General features: G+C 42.1%; 1 protein-coding gene across 8 annotated transcripts in view; it reads left to right on the top strand.

Moving 5' to 3' along the window:
* Positions 1 to 20,323, top strand: part of Satb1 (SATB homeobox 1) — a 95,130-nt gene extending 74,807 nt beyond the window's left edge. For 5 of the 8 annotated variants that reach the window (XM_051153051.1, XM_051153052.1, XM_051153050.1 and 2 more), the window contains exons 10-12: positions 15,940 to 16,143; positions 16,706 to 16,801; positions 18,492 to 20,323. In XM_051153051.1, the coding sequence (XP_051009008.1) occupies positions 15,940 to 16,143; positions 16,706 to 16,801; positions 18,492 to 19,004 (813 nt within the window). In that variant the 3' untranslated portion in view covers positions 19,005 to 20,323. Of the gene's footprint in view, positions 1 to 15,939; positions 16,144 to 16,705; positions 16,802 to 18,488 lie in introns of all 8 variants that reach the window. The other 3 variants (XM_051153056.1, XM_051153054.1, XM_051153055.1) reach the window with 3 other exon arrangements.
* Positions 20,324 to 20,694: the final 371 nt, after the last annotated feature.

The following is a 20,694-nucleotide window of genomic DNA, read 5'->3' as shown; positions in this document are numbered from 1 at the left end:
AAATGGAGAAGTTACCTAGGGTTTTCCCCCCTTCAGATTATTTATTAAAACCTCATCGTTTTCCATTTTTATACTTTTTTACCAAAACTTAAGTGGGGGAAAAAATGTGGTCTCTAGGGGACTTTTGGGGCATCATTTTTTCTTCCGTTTGTTATTTCTTCCTTTCATTCATTCATTCTTTCTTTTTTTTTTTTTTAAATATTTCTTTTCTTTTGCTCTGTGGTAGCCCTTTGCCCTTATGCCTTTTTTAAAAATATATATATATAAAGTAAACCCTTCTTGAATGAGTTTGTAAGATTGAGCATACATGGTTTTCCAAAGGTAGTTTTCATTATTGATATTTTTGCAGTTAATAAGTTGTTACTCTAGCCTTTGTGGCCAGATGTCAGACAGTCCCCAAACTTAACAGTCTCAGCCAGAAAAATGTATCTCATGGATACTTGTTGGCTTGCAGTCCCTTTCAAAGATAGAGTTGGAGAATGGTGGCCTTTGCACTAGAATACCAGAGAGAGCTAGAGGAAGGTGCCAGCATCACGGAGAATATGGCAAAAGGCCAGAATTATCACCAGGCTCAGAAGATTAGATGCCCCATGAAGACCAGAGCTGGTGGGAAAGGGAGGTTTAAAAAAAAAAAGTAGAAAGGGCCCAGGGAGGCACAGGAACACCAATGGCTCCATTTAAAATACAGATATAGCCCAAAGCCATTAAATGCCAAACAAAATACTCTCTGTCTTTCTGCCTTACTACTTTAATTGTGAGCCTCTCTCAGCTTCTTTCTCGAGCTCCTCCATGTTGTGTTGGCTGACGGGGCAGGCTTCCTCTTCCTGTAGAGCACAGTGTCTTTGCTGAGCTCTCGGGGTCATTGTTCATTCTCTTGGATCGCTGGAGCTAGCTTCCTTTCTGACCTGGCTGTTGTGCATTCTCTGTTTGCTATGGAATCAAACATTTTCTGCCTGTCTTTTGTGTGTTCTTTTGGCCCGGGGTGTCACTCGAAAGGGAAAATTAATCATTTCATAAAGGATTTGCCTACTAGTCAGATCCTTTCTATTTCAGCTGTTAAAGTGTTCATCCTCAGAGTTATTTTAGGTTCTCGTTCTCTCTCTCACCCTCCCCCCCTCTCCCTCTGCCCCCTCCCCTCTCCCCTTCTATCCCTCTCCCCCTCTTCATGTCTCCCCATCTCTCAGTTTTTTGAGACAGGGTTTCTCTATGTAGCCTTGGCTGTAGTCCTGGACTCACTTTGTTAACAACGCTGGCCTTGAACTCCAGTGACCTGCCTGCCTCTATCTCCCTGAGTGCTGGGATTAAAGGTGCACGCACGCCATCACACTCGGCTTTGCCCCTTTCTGTACCCTTCATCTATCTTTGTAAATTCATTAGTTTTGCTTATTTTTGTCTTTATAGCCTACTCAGCCTCTGTATTTGTTTGTTTTTAATATGTTATTAATTTATTCATATTACATCTCAGTTGTTATCCCATCCCTTGTCTCCTCCCATTCCTCCCTTCCTCCCACTTTCCCCCTACTCCCCTCCCCTATGACTGTGACTGAGGGGGACCTCTTCCCCCTGTATATGATCATAGGGTATCAGGTCTTTTCTTGGTGACCTGCTTTATTGAGGAAGATTGGGTTCATCCTCCATCTTCCATACAAACCATATGTTACAACTGAGTCAAGATGTCACACAGAATCTTTCTTGTCACAGAAGTGGAGGCCCTCGTGCAAGCAATGTAAAACCCAGGGGTGTGTGTATGACTGAGATACAGGAGTACTGTCTGATTGAGAACTCTGTCTTGATGGACAGTACTGTCCCTAGGTGCTTTTGCTTGAGAATAAGCCACAGAAAAGGTAAGGGGTTGAGTAATGGAAAGGTTTCATTAGGCATGGGGCGTGGGGTGGGGGTGGGGAATGCTGCTTTGGGGTCTGAGATCAAGGAGAATAGTTTCTGAGTGGCATGAGTGTTGGACTCTTGTGTCTGAGCTCCATGTTGTACAGACTGAGACGAGCCCAAGATGGATGGCATCTTGGTATGAGACTTGTTGGCGATGACTGGAAGCCCTCCCTTATATTATGCAGCAAGCCGGCACGGTCCAGGCAGAGTAGAGCAGGGGGTGAGAGGAACTCAGTGGAAGAGCAGGCGTGGCTTCATGGGCTCTGGGACATGGGGTTGCCAGGATGCTGTGGTTCAAACGTTGTTAATAGCGTCCGTGAGAATGTCAGTTTAGGTTTGTAACCAACATCTGAAATCCACTTTAACTGCCCTTTATTCTTTCGGATGTTTTCTGGGAAGAATAGCGTGTTAAAAAGTTAAAAATCAGGGCAGAGCGAGAATCTCCAGGCTGGTGGGGAAAAAAAAAATCACAGGTTTGGGAGAGGCTAGGAAAGGAGAAAATAAAAGAAAAAGGAATGTGGAAGACAGATCCCTTGAGAGGAGGCTCACCACCCACATTTGCAGCCCATGACTTGGGACACAGTGCATGTGTACCTGCCAGGAAGTGTCCCACCCCAAAGGGCTCCTCAGAACCATTCAGGGTTTCCTCCCAGCACCAACACAAGTGCTCTCTGTCTCCTTGGCTACTTCCCGGGTAGTTTGGTGCTCTAAATGAAATGCAGATTAGGTAAAAGTAAATTACTTTCAATAAGGTCAGGGAACTGAAGGCTGTATGTAAAATATAGACTCACAAACAAATGCTCTGAGGAAATGCGGCTTAGACCATGCCAAGCTGTTACTGCCTAAACTGCCTTCTCCCTCTCTTCCTGGTTGGCAGTTCATTTTTGTTTCTGGATTGGGGGAAGGGTAATAGCCTAATGCAGAATAATTTTATTTTAGTAATTTTGATTAAAGAAACTAAGTAACTTGGAGCCTGGATGGTCATAAAGACTAAAGCCTTATCCATCAGGCTTAATTTTCAGTTTGCGTTTTGTCGTTGCTGGGTAGATTTTCTGTAGATCATCGTTGTGACATCAGGGTAAGGGCTGGATGCATGCTCAGTCATTTCCTACGCTCAGTTTTTATCTTCATTCTTCTAGTGGACTAGTCTCCTGGCCTGTATGCTCATCTGAAAGGCACCTATTGGATGCCCATTTGTTCCCTTGGGACGCACTGAGCAGACCCAGTGCCCCATTCAATTGGCAGCTTCCCGTTATGTGCTAGCTCCTATCTTCCCTGTACCCACCCCCAGCACCCCTGCCTCTGTTCCATCCCTGTGCCATGTCTCCTGTCTCTGTCCTGCTCTCTTAGCTCCTTCCCTTTGGGAGACCCTAGTCTGGAAAGCCACAAGTGCTTCCGAGGCTTCCCTGGGCAGGTCCCCAGTTCTCAGCGGATGCTCTCCCAGCCTCACTTACCTTTAGAGTCACTGTATTAAAGTACGAAGCTAACCAGGTTAGAGTACTAACGCTGCATTTAGAGTTTATAAACTCGGTCTTCAAGTTTGTGCCACTAACAGGAAAACAGTGTGCTATGCATACCCGAGTGTAGTTGTTCCTTGACGCTGCTTATGCCATGGGAGTGTTTTAGGAGCAGTCGTCAGTAGAACTGAATTATGTAAATCTGATAAAAAGTTTTCTTCAATCAAACTGACCTAAGAATCCGATGTTATGAGAACCATCTTACCACCCCCCCCCCCACATACACACGTAATCAAAGGTACAGCACCACTGAAACTCCTTTGGCGGGAAGCTCAGACTTCCTAGTAGGATTTAGCCGTCCTACTAAGAGTAACCCTGCCAAGAAACAAGCTCCTTTGGGGTAGGGGGAGGAAACCCATTTCACAAATACACAGATAACAAGTTATTTGTATCGGCTGAGATCGCATCTAGATTAATTATAAAAATAATATATGCAGTATGTTAGTATATATTTGATATGTGTAGGTATGTATGCATATGTACATTTAAGACTGTGGACACATCACATTCAGGGGTTCTTATTCTGTGTTCTGCACGGGGACAATGAAATCAGATGGAAAGAAATGATTCATTTTGTGTGACTTCTAACTACAAGTTGGTGCTTCGTGTATTCATCAGTAGCAGCAGCAAATCCCAACAACATTTGTAATACAAACTTGCCATCAGCAGAAAAACATCTTCATGTCACGACAGAACTCTTGAAATACTGTTTTTTTTTCTGTTTTATCATTGGGAAGCTGCTGCTTTAAATTGGAGTTTAGTGTGTTAATTTAAACACACACACGCGCGCGCACATACATGCACACACACACCATACCATACCCATCCCTTTTGCTACATCAGAAATTTTTGTTAGATTAGTTTAGTCTGGTCCATCCCCCCCCCCCCCCCCCCCCCCCACCCGACCCGTCTAAGTTATCCGTAAACCAATTATGTATATCAGTGTAATTGGTTTTCTTTGTAATCTTATGTATTTATTTCAAACATATAAAAACCTTCCTCTGAAGAGACATCCATGGGCTTTATCCAGACTGCCAGAAGGGTCTATGGCACCAAAGAGATGAGATCAATGATAGATCGTGCAGAGGGAACAATTACATATTTAACATATCAGCCTAGGAATGTTTGAATTTACCTGGGAAACATTTTCTTCCAATTTGTTTATTGCTTTCTGGTGTGCTTATATTTCAAGGGCTCGCCACTCCAAAGCATAGTAAGAGGGGACTGCAATAATTGCAATAACATGTCAAACAAAACCCCAAAAGGTACCAACAACCTCTTCTCCAGTGTAGATACCCACAGCGAATGCTGTACTTCACGAGGGAATTTATTTACCAGTTGAGCTACACTTTTAATAACGATGTACACCCGAATCCTGGATGGCTCTTACCTCATTGGATGAGGAAAAATGTGTGTGTGCTCGTGTGTTCCCTTCCTCTCCACTGTGGCTGCCTAGGACATGGCCCTTGAGATGACCTGCGAGCAGGGAGGTAGAGGCACCGCATCAAGCCTTGTATTCCTAAGAGTATGGACCAGCGGGAGGACCCCGCTCAGAGGACAGAGCAGGGTCACACTTGAGGCATTTCTGTACTGGCTGTCTCCAGTTGTGCTGGGCCTATGTGGGCAACAATGGAGGCAGCCTGCACCTAGGCTTAACTCCTCTGGCTTGGCCATTACCACCCTGACTCACAGGATACTTCCAGAAATAGTCACGCTTTCTTCTGTCTTCAGTAGCTACTTACGAATTACAGGATTTGATTCTCTGAAATTAGATAAACTTCTGATGAGCAGGTTTGCATACTGGAGGGAATCATGTGGTTTTTGAGCCATGAGACGGACTTATCAGCAAGTTGGGAGCTCATAGATAGCTGTCCCTCTTGGGGTCTGACTCCCATGACTCGTAAATTCCAGACTGCCTTCTCTTGGCTTAAAACCTCTCTGTTCGTCTCCTAGAATATCATAAAGGAAAGATTTAAATTTTTAATACTCCAGTCCTAACTATGCATAATGGAGAGTATAGCTCATTTCTGGAGCTGTCTGCAGTACTGAAAAGTTCTATATAAATCAGTAGTGCAGAAATATTTGTTTAAAACAATCTAGTGGTAAATTATTTGTGTAACTCAACGTGTTACCCTATCGAGTAACTCACATAAAAGATTACTTATTTTATTTATTTATTTTTTAATTAATTAATTAATTAATTAATTTTCCAAGACAGGGTTTCTCTGTGTAACAAACCTGGCTGTCCTGGACTCGCTTTTGTAGACCAGATTGGCCTCAAACTCACAGCGATCCACCTGCCTCTGCCTCCCGAGTGCTGGGATTAAAAGCGTGCGCCACCATGACCAGCTAAAGATTACTTATTTTATAAATTCTCATTTTTATACTTTTTTCCTCTCATATGTGGTATGTGTCAATATTCAGCATCATCCTTTTCTTAAGACTCTTCAGAATTTTCAGTAAGAAAGAAGCACTATGAAATGTTAATAGTGATTACTAAGTAACACACACACACACACACACACACACACACACACACACACACACATCTACTTTGTAAGTGTGTCCATGTATTTGAGTTGAGGTTTGGGGAAAGTCAAGTTTCCTTTTCTTCTTCTTCTTCTTCTTCTTCTTCTTCTTCTTCTTCTTCTTCTTCTTCTTCTTCTTCTTCTTTTTCCTTTCTTTTTAAAAATATTATTAATTTATTCATATTACATCTCAATTGTTGTCCCATCCCTTGTATCCTCCCATTCCTGCCTCCCTCCCATTTCCCCTTACTCCCCTCCCCTCTGACTGTGACTGAGGGGGACCTCCTCCCCCTGTATATGCTCATAGGGTATCAAGTCTCTTCTTGGTCGCCTGCTATCCTTTTCTAAGCACGTCGTAGACTTCTGCCTTAGGATCCTTCCTGAGTCCTTTGCCTCCTCGAGCCTGGGAAACCAAGTTCACTTCATCCCTTATTTCTTTTAAATAAAGCATCTTCCTTGTAAATTTACACTGCTGGACTTTGCAGCCATACATGAGACTCCAGGAATTATGGAGGTGTGCACACTCTTTTAGCTTTGCCCAGGATGGGTCATTTTTAATAACTGTGCCCCACAACTTACTGGCATGTGTGTTTGTCATGGTGAGAGCTCTGCCAAGGTTTTATACTCACTGAAGTGTGAGCCTTGGAATATTTTCAGGTCCCCTGGGAGGAGTGCAGGAGAGAGTTTGCTACCCACAGGGTTCTGTGTGTTCTCATCTATTTGGAGTAAATGTAGCTCAGTAGGGTTGGGGATGGGCTGGAATAAAGAAGTCATCAGTATTAAGACATAGAGTGAAAGGCTGAGGGACCAGAGCAGTGAGTGTGGAAGAAATCCAAGAGGCCTTCCTGAGGGCTAGAGTTGACAGGAACTCATGTTGATTATAGAAGAGACAGACAAGAAAAATTAGATTTTTAATTAAAGCCATTTGCTATGCATATTTTTATTACATAGTCACTACAGAAAAATCAGAAAATACAAGCATAAGGAAGAACATAAAAATATCCATAACCTCAATCACCTAGAGATATTCTGATTTAATATCCTGATTTAGGCTCTTTATATACACAGACATGTACTTGTGTGCATATGTGTGTATGGATGTATATGTGTGCGTTGTGTCTATTTGCATATTGTAGTAGCCATCAATTTTCTATCAGTGAGTTTAGGTTATTTTCAGCATTTGCTGTCACAAATGATGGGAATGTAAACATCATTGTAAAGGATTTGTATGTAGCTTTCTTTGTATATATTACATTTTCTTTGGAATAAATATTGAAAAGTTGCTGGCTCAGAAAAGGAATTTGTCCTTTAAGGGCCATTGCCAGACGTTTTTACCATCTGTATTTTCACCTTTCAGAAAGAGTGTCTACTTTATACTTTAACACTCCAGCAGCCTCTGTGTGGAGTTAGTAGTGTTGTTAACGGAGCTGTTGTTTAGGACGTAACCAGGTGAGAGAGGGATGTGGTAGCATAGCCTCTCTGGCCTTCTTAATGCGTCCCAGTCTCCGTGGGACGATGCCCCTTTGATAGCATCGACAGCAATATGTGACAGCTACGGTTGAAACTGTTGCTGAGTACCAAGCCCCTTCCATAGGTGTTCACTCCTAATTCTCAGCATATTGAATTAGGTTATAAAATCAGACTCACTTTTAAAAAGGATATATTTGAGATCTGAAGAAGTTGAGAAACCTGCCCAGGGTTTCTGTCAGGCTTCTTATGTCACGCTTGGTGTCTGCACCTTGATGACCTTTTTCACAGCTGCTTTAAACTAACAGGTGTCAACATTGTGTCTTTCCAAATGGACTATGAGTTGTTCACGTACTTTTACTTAAATTTGCAGCATTCTGTAGTTATCTCAGAACAGGCATCAGACCGGATGTGCTCTGTCTCATTTTTTAACAGCCATTGTGAGGGTAATGCCGTTACTTTCCAGATTTTGTAGAGTAGAGGACAGTCTTCACAGAGGCCCAGGGAGATGATTTGCTCAAATTCTTACAGTTTTCTGTCCCCTGTGTGCCTCTCCATTATTCTACTTGCTTGACTATGGCTTGAGGAAAAAGTAGTATTTGGAGAGAGGAAAAAAGCCTTAGTAAAAGAATAGAAAACAGAACATGAGGCTGTGCTGAGCAGTAGCTAATAATTAGTCCAAGTGAGTGTGAGGGACATGACCAGGCACAGGACTGAATGCAAGCCTGTGGGGGCGTGAGCTTTGCTCCTGTGTTGAGAACCTCTAGAGGTCACAGTGAACACTAGGGCAGCTTGTGCAGTCACAAGGTGGATGTGGGGAATGGAGGTTTTCACCCTGCAGTCCCATTCCCAAGAGCCTTTCAGAGATGTTCAAGGGGGATCAAGGAAGCTACATCAGCCTGGTCTCTTACCTGTCTGGAAGTTTTCAGAGCTCGTAGGTATGCGCAGCCTGCAACCCATAGGCCCCACATGGCCAAAGCCAGTTGTATGGAGCTCAGCATAGAAACCATACCCTCAATTAAAACTTGTCTTGAAAAAATCAAATCAAATCAAATCCAGTTTTGAAATCTTGTATTTCTGTCAACTGAGACGGTCTTCTAGCCTAGTGGCTCTGAATGTTCCTAACGCTGTGAGCTTTTAATATAACTTCTCATGTTGTGGTGACCTCCAACTGTAAGTTTATCTTGTTACTACTTTATAACTGTAATTTTACTACTGTTATGACTCATAATGTAAATATCTGTTTCCTGGTGGTCTTCGGCAACCCCTGTAAAAGGGTCATTCGACCCGCAAAACGGTCACAATCCACAGGTTGAGAACTGCTGTTGTAGGTATTTTAGAAAATTTTTTAGAATTCCAACTTTTTTTTTCTTCATTCCTCCTTTTTTTCACCTTCTCAAGTTCTCTCTCCTGAAAATATGTTAAATTCTGGAGATTCCCTCCTCTGCAGCCTTTTAAAGTAAGAGCCATTTGTAGCTCTTCTAGCCAAGTTGTCACTTGATACTCTTGCTATGAACTGAACAATCTGTGTGTAGCCAAAGGAAAACCACCACGCTTATGCCTTTTATGTCAGTGACTTAGAGAGGGAAGGAAAGAGGCTGGAATAAAAACAGTAGAAAACAAATGACACTTGGTTTTGTTGTTGTTGTCGTTGTTTTTAAGTCTGATCACGTTGTGAGCAAAGTTGAAAAATAAAGATGGTTTGCAGCGACTCTGGGAGCCCTTCTAACTTCACTAAATTCCAAGAGGCTCTTCCTAGGCATGTGTAAATGCTATTTTTTATGCTAATAATAAATCTCCTGAAGCGGTGCTAGAGTTGCTTAACCTCTTAATAACAAAGGGGCAAACGAGAAACTTCTAGACAGTCATTTTATGGCCTATTATTACCCCAATATAGAAAGCCACAGATTTTTGGCTAAGATATTATGTCCCTTAAATAAACTAGAGAGCTTCTGGAAGAAGCTCGGGAATTTAAAAACAAAAAAACAAAAAACAATAATCTCAAGAGTTTAAAATAGCAGTAGTTTAAAATATTTTCATTATTACATTTTCTTCTTTTTAACAAATATATCAGAATCCACACCTTGAAAATGAATATATCAGAGGCGTTTAGGAATATTTAAGCTATATTTCCTTTTAGAACCCAGCTCGGGAGAAAGTGAATATAACTTGTTCCTTTCAGTGTGGAACTGCTTTTACTGGTACATCTCTGGTCAAATTTATTCGCCATCTTTTCTTTAATAAGACCAGTGTTAAGGTAGCAGGGAAGTCACTCCAGTGTCTGCTTAGACTCCCTGTGCTACAGTCAATGCTGCTAAATGGAAGAGAAAGATGGGTTACTTCTCAGTGAGTCACTGGAGGACAACATGGGTCCTCGTTAATGTTGATGGCTGGAATCTCTCTTTAGTCCATAGAATAATTGGCTTTAACAGAGGTTTCCCTTCTAAAGAATTTTGTGGCATTTAAGGTTAACATGTTAGGTAAAGAACACTACCCTAAGACAAGTGTTCTTATTACAAGACAAGATGAGATCCTTTTTATTAAATTATATGATGATTTGAATTGAGAGAGAAGAAGCACATCGCCTCATGCCCTCAACTTTAATGCCTTTAATCAAATAATGACCTTCTGCAAACTAGCTAATTTTAAGCGTTTGGAAAGATCAATACCACTTTGCCACCAAAAAAATGGCCTAGATGATGAAATCTGATGTATTTAAAGTATCATTTCACCCTTTTAACCTAGTAAATAATTTAAAATGCTTTCAGTGTGCTCTGCCATGGATTTTACATCTCAGGGTTCAGTTAGGAGTGTTTTGGGGTGGAAGATGGTGACTTGGCTTGAGAGCCATTCAGACCTCACATGTAGATCTTGAGTGTCTTTGAAAGTGAGGACTCCCAAAATAATATGTTAAAATAGTACATTTAGGGTACAGTGCATATAAATCACTTTCTATAATGTGGAAGGAGTGGTTTAAAACCAGCAGTCATGTGATATCTTTTGTTACCTCTTAAGCCTTTATGCTAAAGGTGACAGATTTGGTAGTTCTGACAATTAGAACCCATTTCCCCATCTTATAGGAGAACACTGATGTGAAATTACCCTTGAGTGCCGGCAGCTTTGTAAATAAAAAAAATTGCCCTCTATTAGCATGTTTGTGGGCAGATTAAAAACTGTCTTCATTTGCATAAGTAACACTTACAGATTCTTTTAAAAGTAGGAAATTATTTCCTGAATGATAAATTGCTAGCTTTATAGTTAGTTGTTGTTGAAAATGTACTCATTCAAAATGCCTAGTGTAGTTTAGTCTACGGTAGTGAATTTTTTGTTAGAAGTACTGTTTAATGGATTATGTACTCTGTTCTTGTTCCCACTACTTGCAAAACTGTAATTCATGCTTTGCACTAAAATGTTTGTATCAAATACTTTCCTATTTAGATTGATTTCTTTTAATATCATATATTATACGATATGCCCCAGAGATTGGAAGAAAATACTCCTGCAAATAACACATAAAAGATGAGGGGGAGCGGGGATAGATACAGACTTTAAAATGTTTTGCCTTTTAGAACTCAAATTACCATTCTATTTTTTTAAATGTATTTTCCTTCTTAGGTGCAGCAGGAAAGCATGCCATTTTTCTTTCTCTCTTTATAGCTCTTAGTTTTAAAATGTATATGTACATAATGGTATTATATACATATGCAGATTGCATTAAGTGCTCTCCCCACATAGTATCAAAGTCTATTTTCCCCTTGAAAACTAGTTGTGTTAGAAACTCCTAGCTTTGCTCCAGATCAGACCTTGTAAGTATCTCTGTGTATGGGAGGATTTGCAAGTACAACAAATGCATTTCTTAGGGGACATTCACTTCCTGCCTCAGAATCACTGGGTATCCCTTTTGCGGTGAATTGACTTGAACGCACTGCTCTAAAAAAGAGTGGCATGGAAATCAGAGATTGAGCTTGGTTGGAAATTAGCAGCTGAGAGATGGAGGTGCCAGGATTTTTATTTAAATGTGGCACAACAAGATTCTGTCAGCAAAGCACATCATTAGAATATTGAGTTTGGAACTGCTAATTTTTCCTTTAAAATGAGCATACAGTCATGTGTTTCATGGACCATAATAAATTGCCATTGTGTTGTCACTGAGTTTGTTTTGATTTTTGTTACACGGGTTTGGCAGTCACTCTGCTTTTTCTCTTTCCCATTTCTCCCTGTTTCCTTAATAGATCCCGAACCAAAATCAGTCAGAAGGATGTTACTTATCCCGCCTTCACTTTAGCATCCTCTGCACTGTTTTCTTGCTTACGATAGCAAGATATTTGCAGATGGCTGTCGGTTACTATAAAGTACATAACAGTATCTCCTTTGTGGCAGATGGATTTAAGACTTTTAGTTCTCAATAAATGTAGGTTTACAATACATAACTTTACAGGATTTGTGTTGTATATAACAGGTTTGAACATATTATCTCAGAATTCATCTGCATGGCATTTTCAGCTTATTCAGGGTCCATGCCAGTTTTTTGTTTTTTGTGTTTTTTTTGTTTTCTGTTTTTTGTTTTTTTGTTTTTTTTTTTTTTTAAGTAATAGGGAAGTGCTGTGATTGATAGCAACAGCTCAAGGCGTGATTTTGAATAGAAACAAAGGGTTTGGAACAGAAGGTGTCAAATTAAACTTTGTCAGTTTGAAAAGTAGTAACATCCTGAAAGTTGTACTAATTTATTTACATGTGGCTACTGTTTATATTTTGCCCTCATTAGATGCAGTGTGATGCTGCTTGGTAAATTTACTACATTTAAAGTTTAGGTTGTTCCTTGTGCCATTTTAGTTTTCTGAGAATGGATTGGTCTCTTTTATTTGAAGGCTTGTTAGGTTACCACCGTCTTTTGTACTGTTTAAAGAGTTGTGATCTAATTTAATTTTGAAAGCAGTTCTCTGATCCTCCTGCCTTTGGTTGTACACAGCACATCAAGTCTCGGAGACCTCCCCTCAAAGGCTGATGCTCACACCTTATAACAAAGCACCGCATCCCATTGTTATCTCTCTCCCCATCAGAGCAGCATGGTACTTCTTGGGGATTCTTGGTTTTATTTGTCAGATGTTGGGAGCATTCAGACCTCTTCATCACTTTCCCAAATGCATTCATTCTAAGGTTTGGGGAACTGGCCTAAGAAAAGGTATTGGGGAATTAGAGGGCATTTATATACTCTTTAGTTCCTTTCTTCAAATCATAGATTACTGTCATGACTAGTGGAGTGAAAAGCAAGCAAATTTAGGTAGTCAGTCACAGCACTGCAAGTATTTAGTATAAAGTTAGTCACTGTTTTGCCAACCTTAGTTGGGCATATATCAGTCTATTTCTATTGTGACAAAAGAAAAAAGTGTCAAAAATGTGTGTTACCCGTTAAAGATCACATAAGCACAACCTGCTTTTCTTCTTTCTTTTCATTCTTCCTTCCTTCCTTTTTTTTTTTTTTTCTTGTGAACAGACCCTTGTAGAGTTTTAACAGTTCCCAGATGCACCGTGAAACATTTTTATATGAAGCATCTGACTTCAGTCTCTCCAGCCCGTCCTATCTCTAAAAGGCTAGTGGAAACACGCTTCAATGCAGATCCGTCGCGTTTATTTTGAGATAAGGAATTAGAAGTATTATTTAAGGGCAGGGGTTAATAGCAAAGTGCTGGAAGTGTTATGTTAGTCATGGGCAATTAATAAAAATAAGGATCTGTCTGGGAAGTGCAGAGACACAGAAGTGACAATATAGGCAAAATGTTTGTTGAATGAGTCAGGGTTCTCTTTCTGAAATATTTGTTAAACCCGCATGAGTGTGATTATTTAGGAATTAGCTGTTATTATTAGCTGTTTTAAAGGAACTAATGATTTTCTTTTCCAAAGAACATCTGTGATCCACATGTTTTTCACTTATATCCAAGCGCCGAGTGATCTCTGCCTTACTTAAAGAAGTTTCGGAAGGATATGAGACCATCAGTGTTTTTAGCTCTCTCCAAGAAGCTTTTCTGACATGAATCATTCTTAATTTAACTTTTGACAATTTTTAGCTTCAAGCATTTATTTCTTAAAAAAAAAAAATTTAAAATGATAGCAGCTCAGTGTTTAGTACAGTACAGTACTCTACCAGCCACATTAGAAAGCTTTTTCCCTTCTCCAGAAAAGCAAATAAGACCAGTTTTTAGGCATCCAGGTTCTGTCAGAGGTCATAGTGAAGGACGCAGACAAGGTAGTTAGGAAAGTGTTCTTAGCTCAGTTCACATTCAAGCCTCCAGGGGGTACATATCTAAAACCTACCCAGCAGCAAAATTTACAGACATAATGTAAGGAAATGGCTTCAATCTAGGAAAATAGATACTTTTACGACTTGCTCCAAATAGTGTTTGCCCCTAAGAACCAAATAATATCTCTAGGGGACCAGGTGCACAGGTGTGTCTCGAACACTTGAAATACTCAAGTGGAGCTTCGTAGTTTATAGTCTGTTCATACAAGTAGAGCCAAACTACATCATTCCCAGCAGCCTGGAGAGCAGCAGAGCTGCTGGGGTCAGGTGAGAAGCAGGCCTCAGGGTCCTGTCATCACCGTGGTGACTGGTGCGTGTGTGTGTGTGTGTGTGTGTGTTTGTATACACAGATGTGAAGATTCATAGATCTCTATATACACATATGCACATGAACGTGTGTGTGTGTGTGTTCTTTGCTTCCTTAGAAACAACTGTGAAAGTATCCAGACTTTCTCAGAGGCACTTGGCTGGTGTGTCTAAAGCCGTGAGTGTTATATTGAACTCTACAACAAAACAAAGCAACAGCAAAACCTGCACAGCTCAGCTGGAATCATGAGCTAGTAGGAAGCTAATGTGCCGGCCCTCATCTTTTTTTCTTTTGAAATCTCTCAAACCGACTGATTCTGAGAGAAGGAGGCCTTGTGTCTTTTCACCTTTATCACAAATCGAAGTTTCTTTTGAATGGCTCATTTAGTTTGAAAACAGAAAGAAAGCTATATAATTCTCTGGTTTCATCTCCCAATAACAGAAAAAGTAGAACCTCCCTGCATAGATCTAGAATTCATATATACTAGAGGTACAGTGTCTGGTCTCTTGCTATCCAACTAGCTTCCTGGAAATTTTCAGTAAAGCCCCTCATTTTAGACCAGTTTCCTAAAAGCAGAACCAAAAAAATGGGGAATGGTGCTCGTGCTTCCAAAGAGCGAAGGGAAACAGGGAAGGGGAAGGGACTTGGGCGGTCTCAGTGGAGGCTTGTAGGAGGGACTAGAACGGAGACAGCATCTCTGAAGAGTGCACAGGACAGGAGGGCTGTCCACTTGGGGCAAGGCAGACTTTGTACCAATCTGTATGCTAATCACAGGTCTCTGGGGTGATGGGGCCAGCAAAGTAGTGGAGCTGCCTTCCAGTGTGTCCAGATGACATGTCTCCAGTCTAGCCAACCGTGAGCAGGCAGTGCAGCGGTTTGAGAGGGTGGCTGTCCTGGCTGGTGGGCTCCAGCAGGAAAGAGGGAGGGAAAGCATCCAGCCGGAGCCCACCATCGCTTCTGGTCCAGCAGGGTAGACAGGAAGAAAATCTGAGATGGCATCAGTGGTTCTCTGTCGAACCATTCAGTGGGTGAAAATCTTAGGGTGGCACAGGGTCACACTGGGACTTTGATTGGCATAAGGCATAAAAGCAGGACTCTGGGGTTCCCTTTAAGAAATTCTTGTTGCAGAAGTCTCCAGATGCCCATGGTAATAACACCAACCATGTTCATGCCCAAGCACATGGTGTTCTCTCTCCCACCCTTCCTGTCTAACACAGAGAGTGTAAGCTTAGGAAAGCCTTTGGGGACAGTTTGTTTCTAAAGCTCTGACCTTGCCGCCTCAACCCTCAGTGGCACCGGCAAGCGAGAATGTTCCCAGCTCCTTGTTTCTGTCCCATCTCTCGTACTGCGGTTCTCTCTCACTGAGTGTTCTCTTGCTCTCGGGGCCTGAAAATGCCTGTCCTGACATCTCTTCAGTGTATAGGCTGCCCGTGCGTTTGCATGCGTCTACCGAGGCAAACGGCTGATGGCCAGGGATCTCCTTTATGGTTCTCCACCTTGTTTTGTTTTGTTTTGTTTGAGTCAGGGTCTCTTTTGGACCTGGAACTCCCCATTTTGACTAGACTAAGCTGGTAGGCAAGCCCTCGGTACCTGTCTCCATACCCCTGTTCCTGGGGTGGCACATAACAGGCTTTTATCTGGGGAACCGAACTCAGATCTTCATCGTTGCACAGTGAGCTCTTGCCCACTTAAGCCGTCTCCATGTGTCTGCCCATTAAGATGTAAATCTGACCGTTTGTCAGAAGCAGAGCCTGCTTCCTCCCTCCACAGCTGCAGCTATCCTCTCTTAACGGATTAAAAGAAAAAAAAAACATTAAAGCAGATTGGAGTGTGATGAGTGGATGAAAAAAAAGCTAACTACTGGGGTCTCCATTTTAGCATCTCTGGAAGATTCCAGCCCTACCACTAACTGGCCTGTTACCTTTTGCTTTGAAGGGATGGTTATGTGAGCTCTTGCGCTGGAAAGAAGACCCGTCTCCAGAAAACAGGACCCTGTGGGAGAACCTGTCCATGATCCGAAGGTTCCTCAGCCTTCCCCAGCCTGAGCGCGATGCCATCTATGAGCAGGAGAGCAATGCTGTGCATCACCATGGCGACAGGCCGCCCCACATCATCCATGTTCCAGCAGAACAGATTCAGGTTCGTTTACCTTGGCCAATTCAGCACAGCATAAATAAACAAAGCCTTCAACCTAGCAGGGAAATTAGTGGTTCTCCTCTTCCCACGGTCTACATAGAGGTTTTCTACAGGAGACAGCAACACACTGCCATCTTGCTCAGGGGAATAAGCCTTTCTGGCTGTTGGGTGTAGTCTCCTCACCATAACATGGCAGGAGCCTCCTTTTGGACTGTTAAGTTTGGTAAGGGTGTCTTGGTTAGCACTGGGTTTTGAATATAAAAGCTTAGAATATATCTTTTGGGGTGTGTGTGTGTGTGTGTGTGTGTGTGTGTTTAATTTGAATTTAAACCACCACCTACTTGCTAATTCAAACCATACTACCCTGGAGGAGAGGAAGCTCCACTATGTTGTGGTGGAAGGCCGCACATTTCATACCTTGGAACCTGTCCCAAGTGAGGGGGGGGTAGGGAAACCCCACCCGGCATCTTGCTTTACGCTCCTCATCCTGCCTTTCACCTCACACAGCCTCCCTATCCATCCCAGGGCAGGACAGGGTGAGTCATGTCTGTTTGTCTTTCCTTAGAGCCCCTCTCCCAGCACCCTTGGGAAAGGAGAGTCTAGAAGCGCTTTCTTCCCAGGCCTGCTGACCCCTGCACCATGGCCCAGTGCTGCTCCTCAGGTGAGCGGGCACCAGTTCCCTGTGCCAGGAGAAAGAGAGAAAAGAGGGTGTCGTGAAAGCCAGCTTCCTCAGTCAGGGTTTTCAGACGTGTTGAGGACAGTGATAGGATGACCACGGCTCTAGCCAAAGTCCAGAAATCCAACACTTCAGCCTTGTTTCATGTAGCCTGTGTGGGGGCATAGCCCTTTATTTTTTGAGAGGCTGCTGTCTGTGAGGAACTTGATTAAAAGATTGTGCACTGGGACCACGTATTGCGGCTTTCTGTGGCTTCAGGGACTTAGCAGCATGTTCTAGTGGAATTTAACTGTAACTTGTTTTTGAAGTCTGAAGGTTGCTCTGAGTGTGAAACTTTCTCCTTTAGGGAAATGCCCTTGTCTCCAGGGCCCCAGGAACATGCCTAGCATCTTGGTTGAATCACCCACATGTCTTCTTGGTGTTGCTATCTGGGAAAAATACTGATATCTGTAGCTAAAATAATAGAGTTATCCATCCACCAGGGGAAAAAAAATCCTTGAGTATTTATTAAGGAAAAAACAAATTGAAAAAGAGAATCCCTTAGGATATTAAGCACTAAAATAATTGTGAAAGCCCGAAAACCCGATTTTTCAGCTAAAACAAAGACAAGAAAGATATATGTTAAGTAATAAAAATAGTACTTGTTTGAAAATGTAAATTGTTTTTAATAAAATTGCTTCTTAGGGGGAAAAGAGGAAAGGCTTAAGCACAGGACGGATGCTCTAATGCGTCGCAGCGTTGCACACCCAGGGTTGATTGGGTTGGCTGATAAGAATTATGGATGTCGAGTGCTCAGTAGACACATGCCACGCGTTTGTTACGTATAATTGTGTACAGGAATTACAGCACATATGCAGATACTAATTATGAAAAAGTGTCTGTATACATTAAATTTAAAGCCTAGTCACATCGTAGTTTACTATAGACAAAACAATTCGCCAGCTGGTGTAGAATGGAGTGAACCTTTATTTGGTGGGGGCAAGGAAAAAAAAACTTAGTGTTAGCCTAGTGCAGTTTGGTAGGGAAGCGTGTGTGTGTGTGTGTGTGTGTGTGTGTGTGTGTGTGTGTGTGTGTGTGTGTGTGTGTAAGAGAGAGAGAATTGCAGCTGTTTCACAAAGCATCCTTGCACCTCCAAGAGGTGTGCAGAGTGGGCGAAGCTGCTGCTATGCGCTCCTCCATGGTACAGTCACAGAGTGCAGCACAGCTAAGCTTTCCCGGTGGAGAACGCAGTGTGGCCGGGCACAATGCTTTCCCTGTGGCTGCGTAGTTCAACCTTCTGACGATGTCTGTGGAATCCTTTCTAAGAAGGATTCTTCTTTTAAGTCTATTAATTAGTGACATCATGATGTGCTTTGGTGGCGGCCTTAGGTGCATAGCCTTCTCAGCAAGTGCATGGCTCACATTTTTTTTTTCCCAGCTGTTCTTCTCCTCCATAGATAACTGGTAAGTGGGGCACAGTGGCCCTGCAAGCTTCCCTGCTTCCTAGCTGCCCAGCTCTGAGCTCAGATGCGGGTTTGTTTATTTAATAAAGGCTGTGGGGCCCGGTTAGCTGGCCTGCTCTTTCTCGGAGTGTCTGCCCCTCCCTGTCAGGCACTGCACAGGCTTTGGCAAGCACCCCCCTCTCACTCCAGCAGGCTCCCAGCATCTGACTGTCTGCTTGTTTTCTCCGCAGCAGCAGCAGCAGCAGCAACAACAGCAGCAGCAGCAGCAGCAGCCACCGCCGCCACCGCCACAGCCGCAGCCGCAACCCCAGGCAGGCCCCAGGCTCCCCCCACGGCAGCCCACGGTGGCCTCGTCTGCAGAGTCTGATGAGGAGAACCGGCAGAAGACCAGGCCACGAACCAAAATCTCCGTGGAAGCCCTGGGGATCCTTCAGAGCTTCATCCAAGATGTGGGCCTGTACCCGGATGAAGAGGCCATCCAGACTCTGTCCGCACAGCTTGACCTCCCGAAATACACCATCATCAAGTTCTTTCAGAACCAGCGGTACTACCTTAAGCACCACGGCAAGCTGAAGGACAACTCCGGCTTGGAGGTGGATGTGGCCGAGTACAAAGATGAAGAGTTGCTTAAGGATTTGGAGGAAAACGCCCAGGATAAAAGCACCAACACCCTTTTTTCAGTCAAACTAGAGGATGAGCTGTCAGTGGAAGGGAGCACGGACATTAATGCCGACTTGAAAGACTGAGAGAAAAGTGTTCCTTTCAGCCGCGGCACCACTCGTATTTACTAACAAAACGAAAAGTCCACCTTGCGTTCGCTCAGAAACCCCTTCATTGTTTATCGTTTGACCAATGAATCTTCAGAAACTTGCACAAACAGAAAGTCGGACGGACTAGACAGAACTGCACTCAAGGTTTTACTCTGTTTTACAAACTGCTTAGCAGCCACGGTGAAGCAACAAGGATTGTTTGATGGTAGAATTTGTGTTCAAGGGCTGCACCGAGGTGTTGTGCCCTGTCAGCATGATACCAGAGATTGGTTTTCCTTTTAATTATTATTATTCTGGAACCTCAAATAAGCATTATAACTTCTGTGATTATGACTGCCTTTCCTTTAATTATTTCTGTAACACTCCACACTGGTCTTTGGAAACTGGCCCCTTATTTTAAAGAGAAAAAGGAAAAAAAAGAGTTTGTTACTCGATTGTATGTTAAAAAAAGAACTATAGACTGTGGAATGCAGTTAAAAGATGACATATGCCAACAAATGCCTTGTATTATATGGCACTGCCGTAATTAAAATTTGTTTTTTATTTTGGAAATAAAAGTTCACTGTACTTTTTCTTTCATTCTCATTGTTACATGATTTTTGTTTTGTTTTGGTTTTTTTAAGGAAAAGAAAATGTGAAACACAATTTAGTCCTCGTTATTTATTTGTAGATCCTGCAGCAACATGTTGTAGTTAAGTTTTTGGAAATTTCTGTTCAATGTAATGTTGCTTCTCTTGTTAGCATACTGATTTCCTTTCTATTTATAACTGTATTTTGATGGGCAGTAAAACAAAGTGTCTTAAAAGTTTTAAATAGAGAAAATGTGCTTTACACAGTTGCCTATAAAAGTCTATGTTATCCAAGCAATTCACTCTAGAAGCTTCACTTTTGTTGTTGTATGCAATTTTTACTATCATGCAAATAAGCTTAGGTAAATAAAACTAATAGATCACCTTAGAAAATTATGCAATTAATGTGAAAATAATTGATGTTTGCAATGTGTCTTCCTTTGGTTTACAATCAATTTTAAAGCGACATCTGTATAAAATTTCTGTATAAAGGTGTATTTCTTTTTTATGAGTTTATGACTATGAAAACACCAGCTATTTTGTTACAGCTGCTGTTTTTATAAGTGTATCACAATTTTCTTTATGCAGAAATGTGCTGATTAGGAGTGGTTATTGACTGTAACTACACAATTAAAACTGTTTGTATGGTATGACATGGCAGGGTTTGTCTGCTTATGTGAAGGAACTCGGGCCAAGCTCAAGGACAGCCATGGCACATAGGTACGTGATGCTGGCTTTGCGGGCTCAGTCAAGAGAACTGAACACTCCCCCGGCTTACGGAGCTCAAGTCGCACACATGCTCACTTTTAAGTAGGTATGGGATGTCACAAGGCAGAAGATAACAACCTGTTTTGCTTACTACGCTGGACAAAGACCTCAACAGATATTACTTAATGTAGCTGATAAGTACTTGGAAAGGCTGTATCCGCTTTTTCCTCACACTCCTTCAATTACGGCAATATTTTTCTTTAAGCTAGGGTGTATTCTTAAAAGCCATTATTAGCAGCAGAACTAAGAGACCCTCTGTGTGAGGACCCTTCATAGTAAGCATTTAGGGGAGGGACTGGGCTGTTTGATTTGGTTTGGTTTTGGTTTGT

The sequence above is a fragment of the Acomys russatus genome, chromosome 11 (genome assembly GCF_903995435.1).
Source record: "Acomys russatus chromosome 11, mAcoRus1.1, whole genome shotgun sequence".
In the NCBI taxonomy this organism is placed as follows: Eukaryota; Metazoa; Chordata; class Mammalia; order Rodentia; family Muridae; genus Acomys; species Acomys russatus.
The sequence above is the reverse complement of the archived record's forward strand: the minus strand, read 5'-3'. Positions and strand labels throughout refer to the sequence as shown.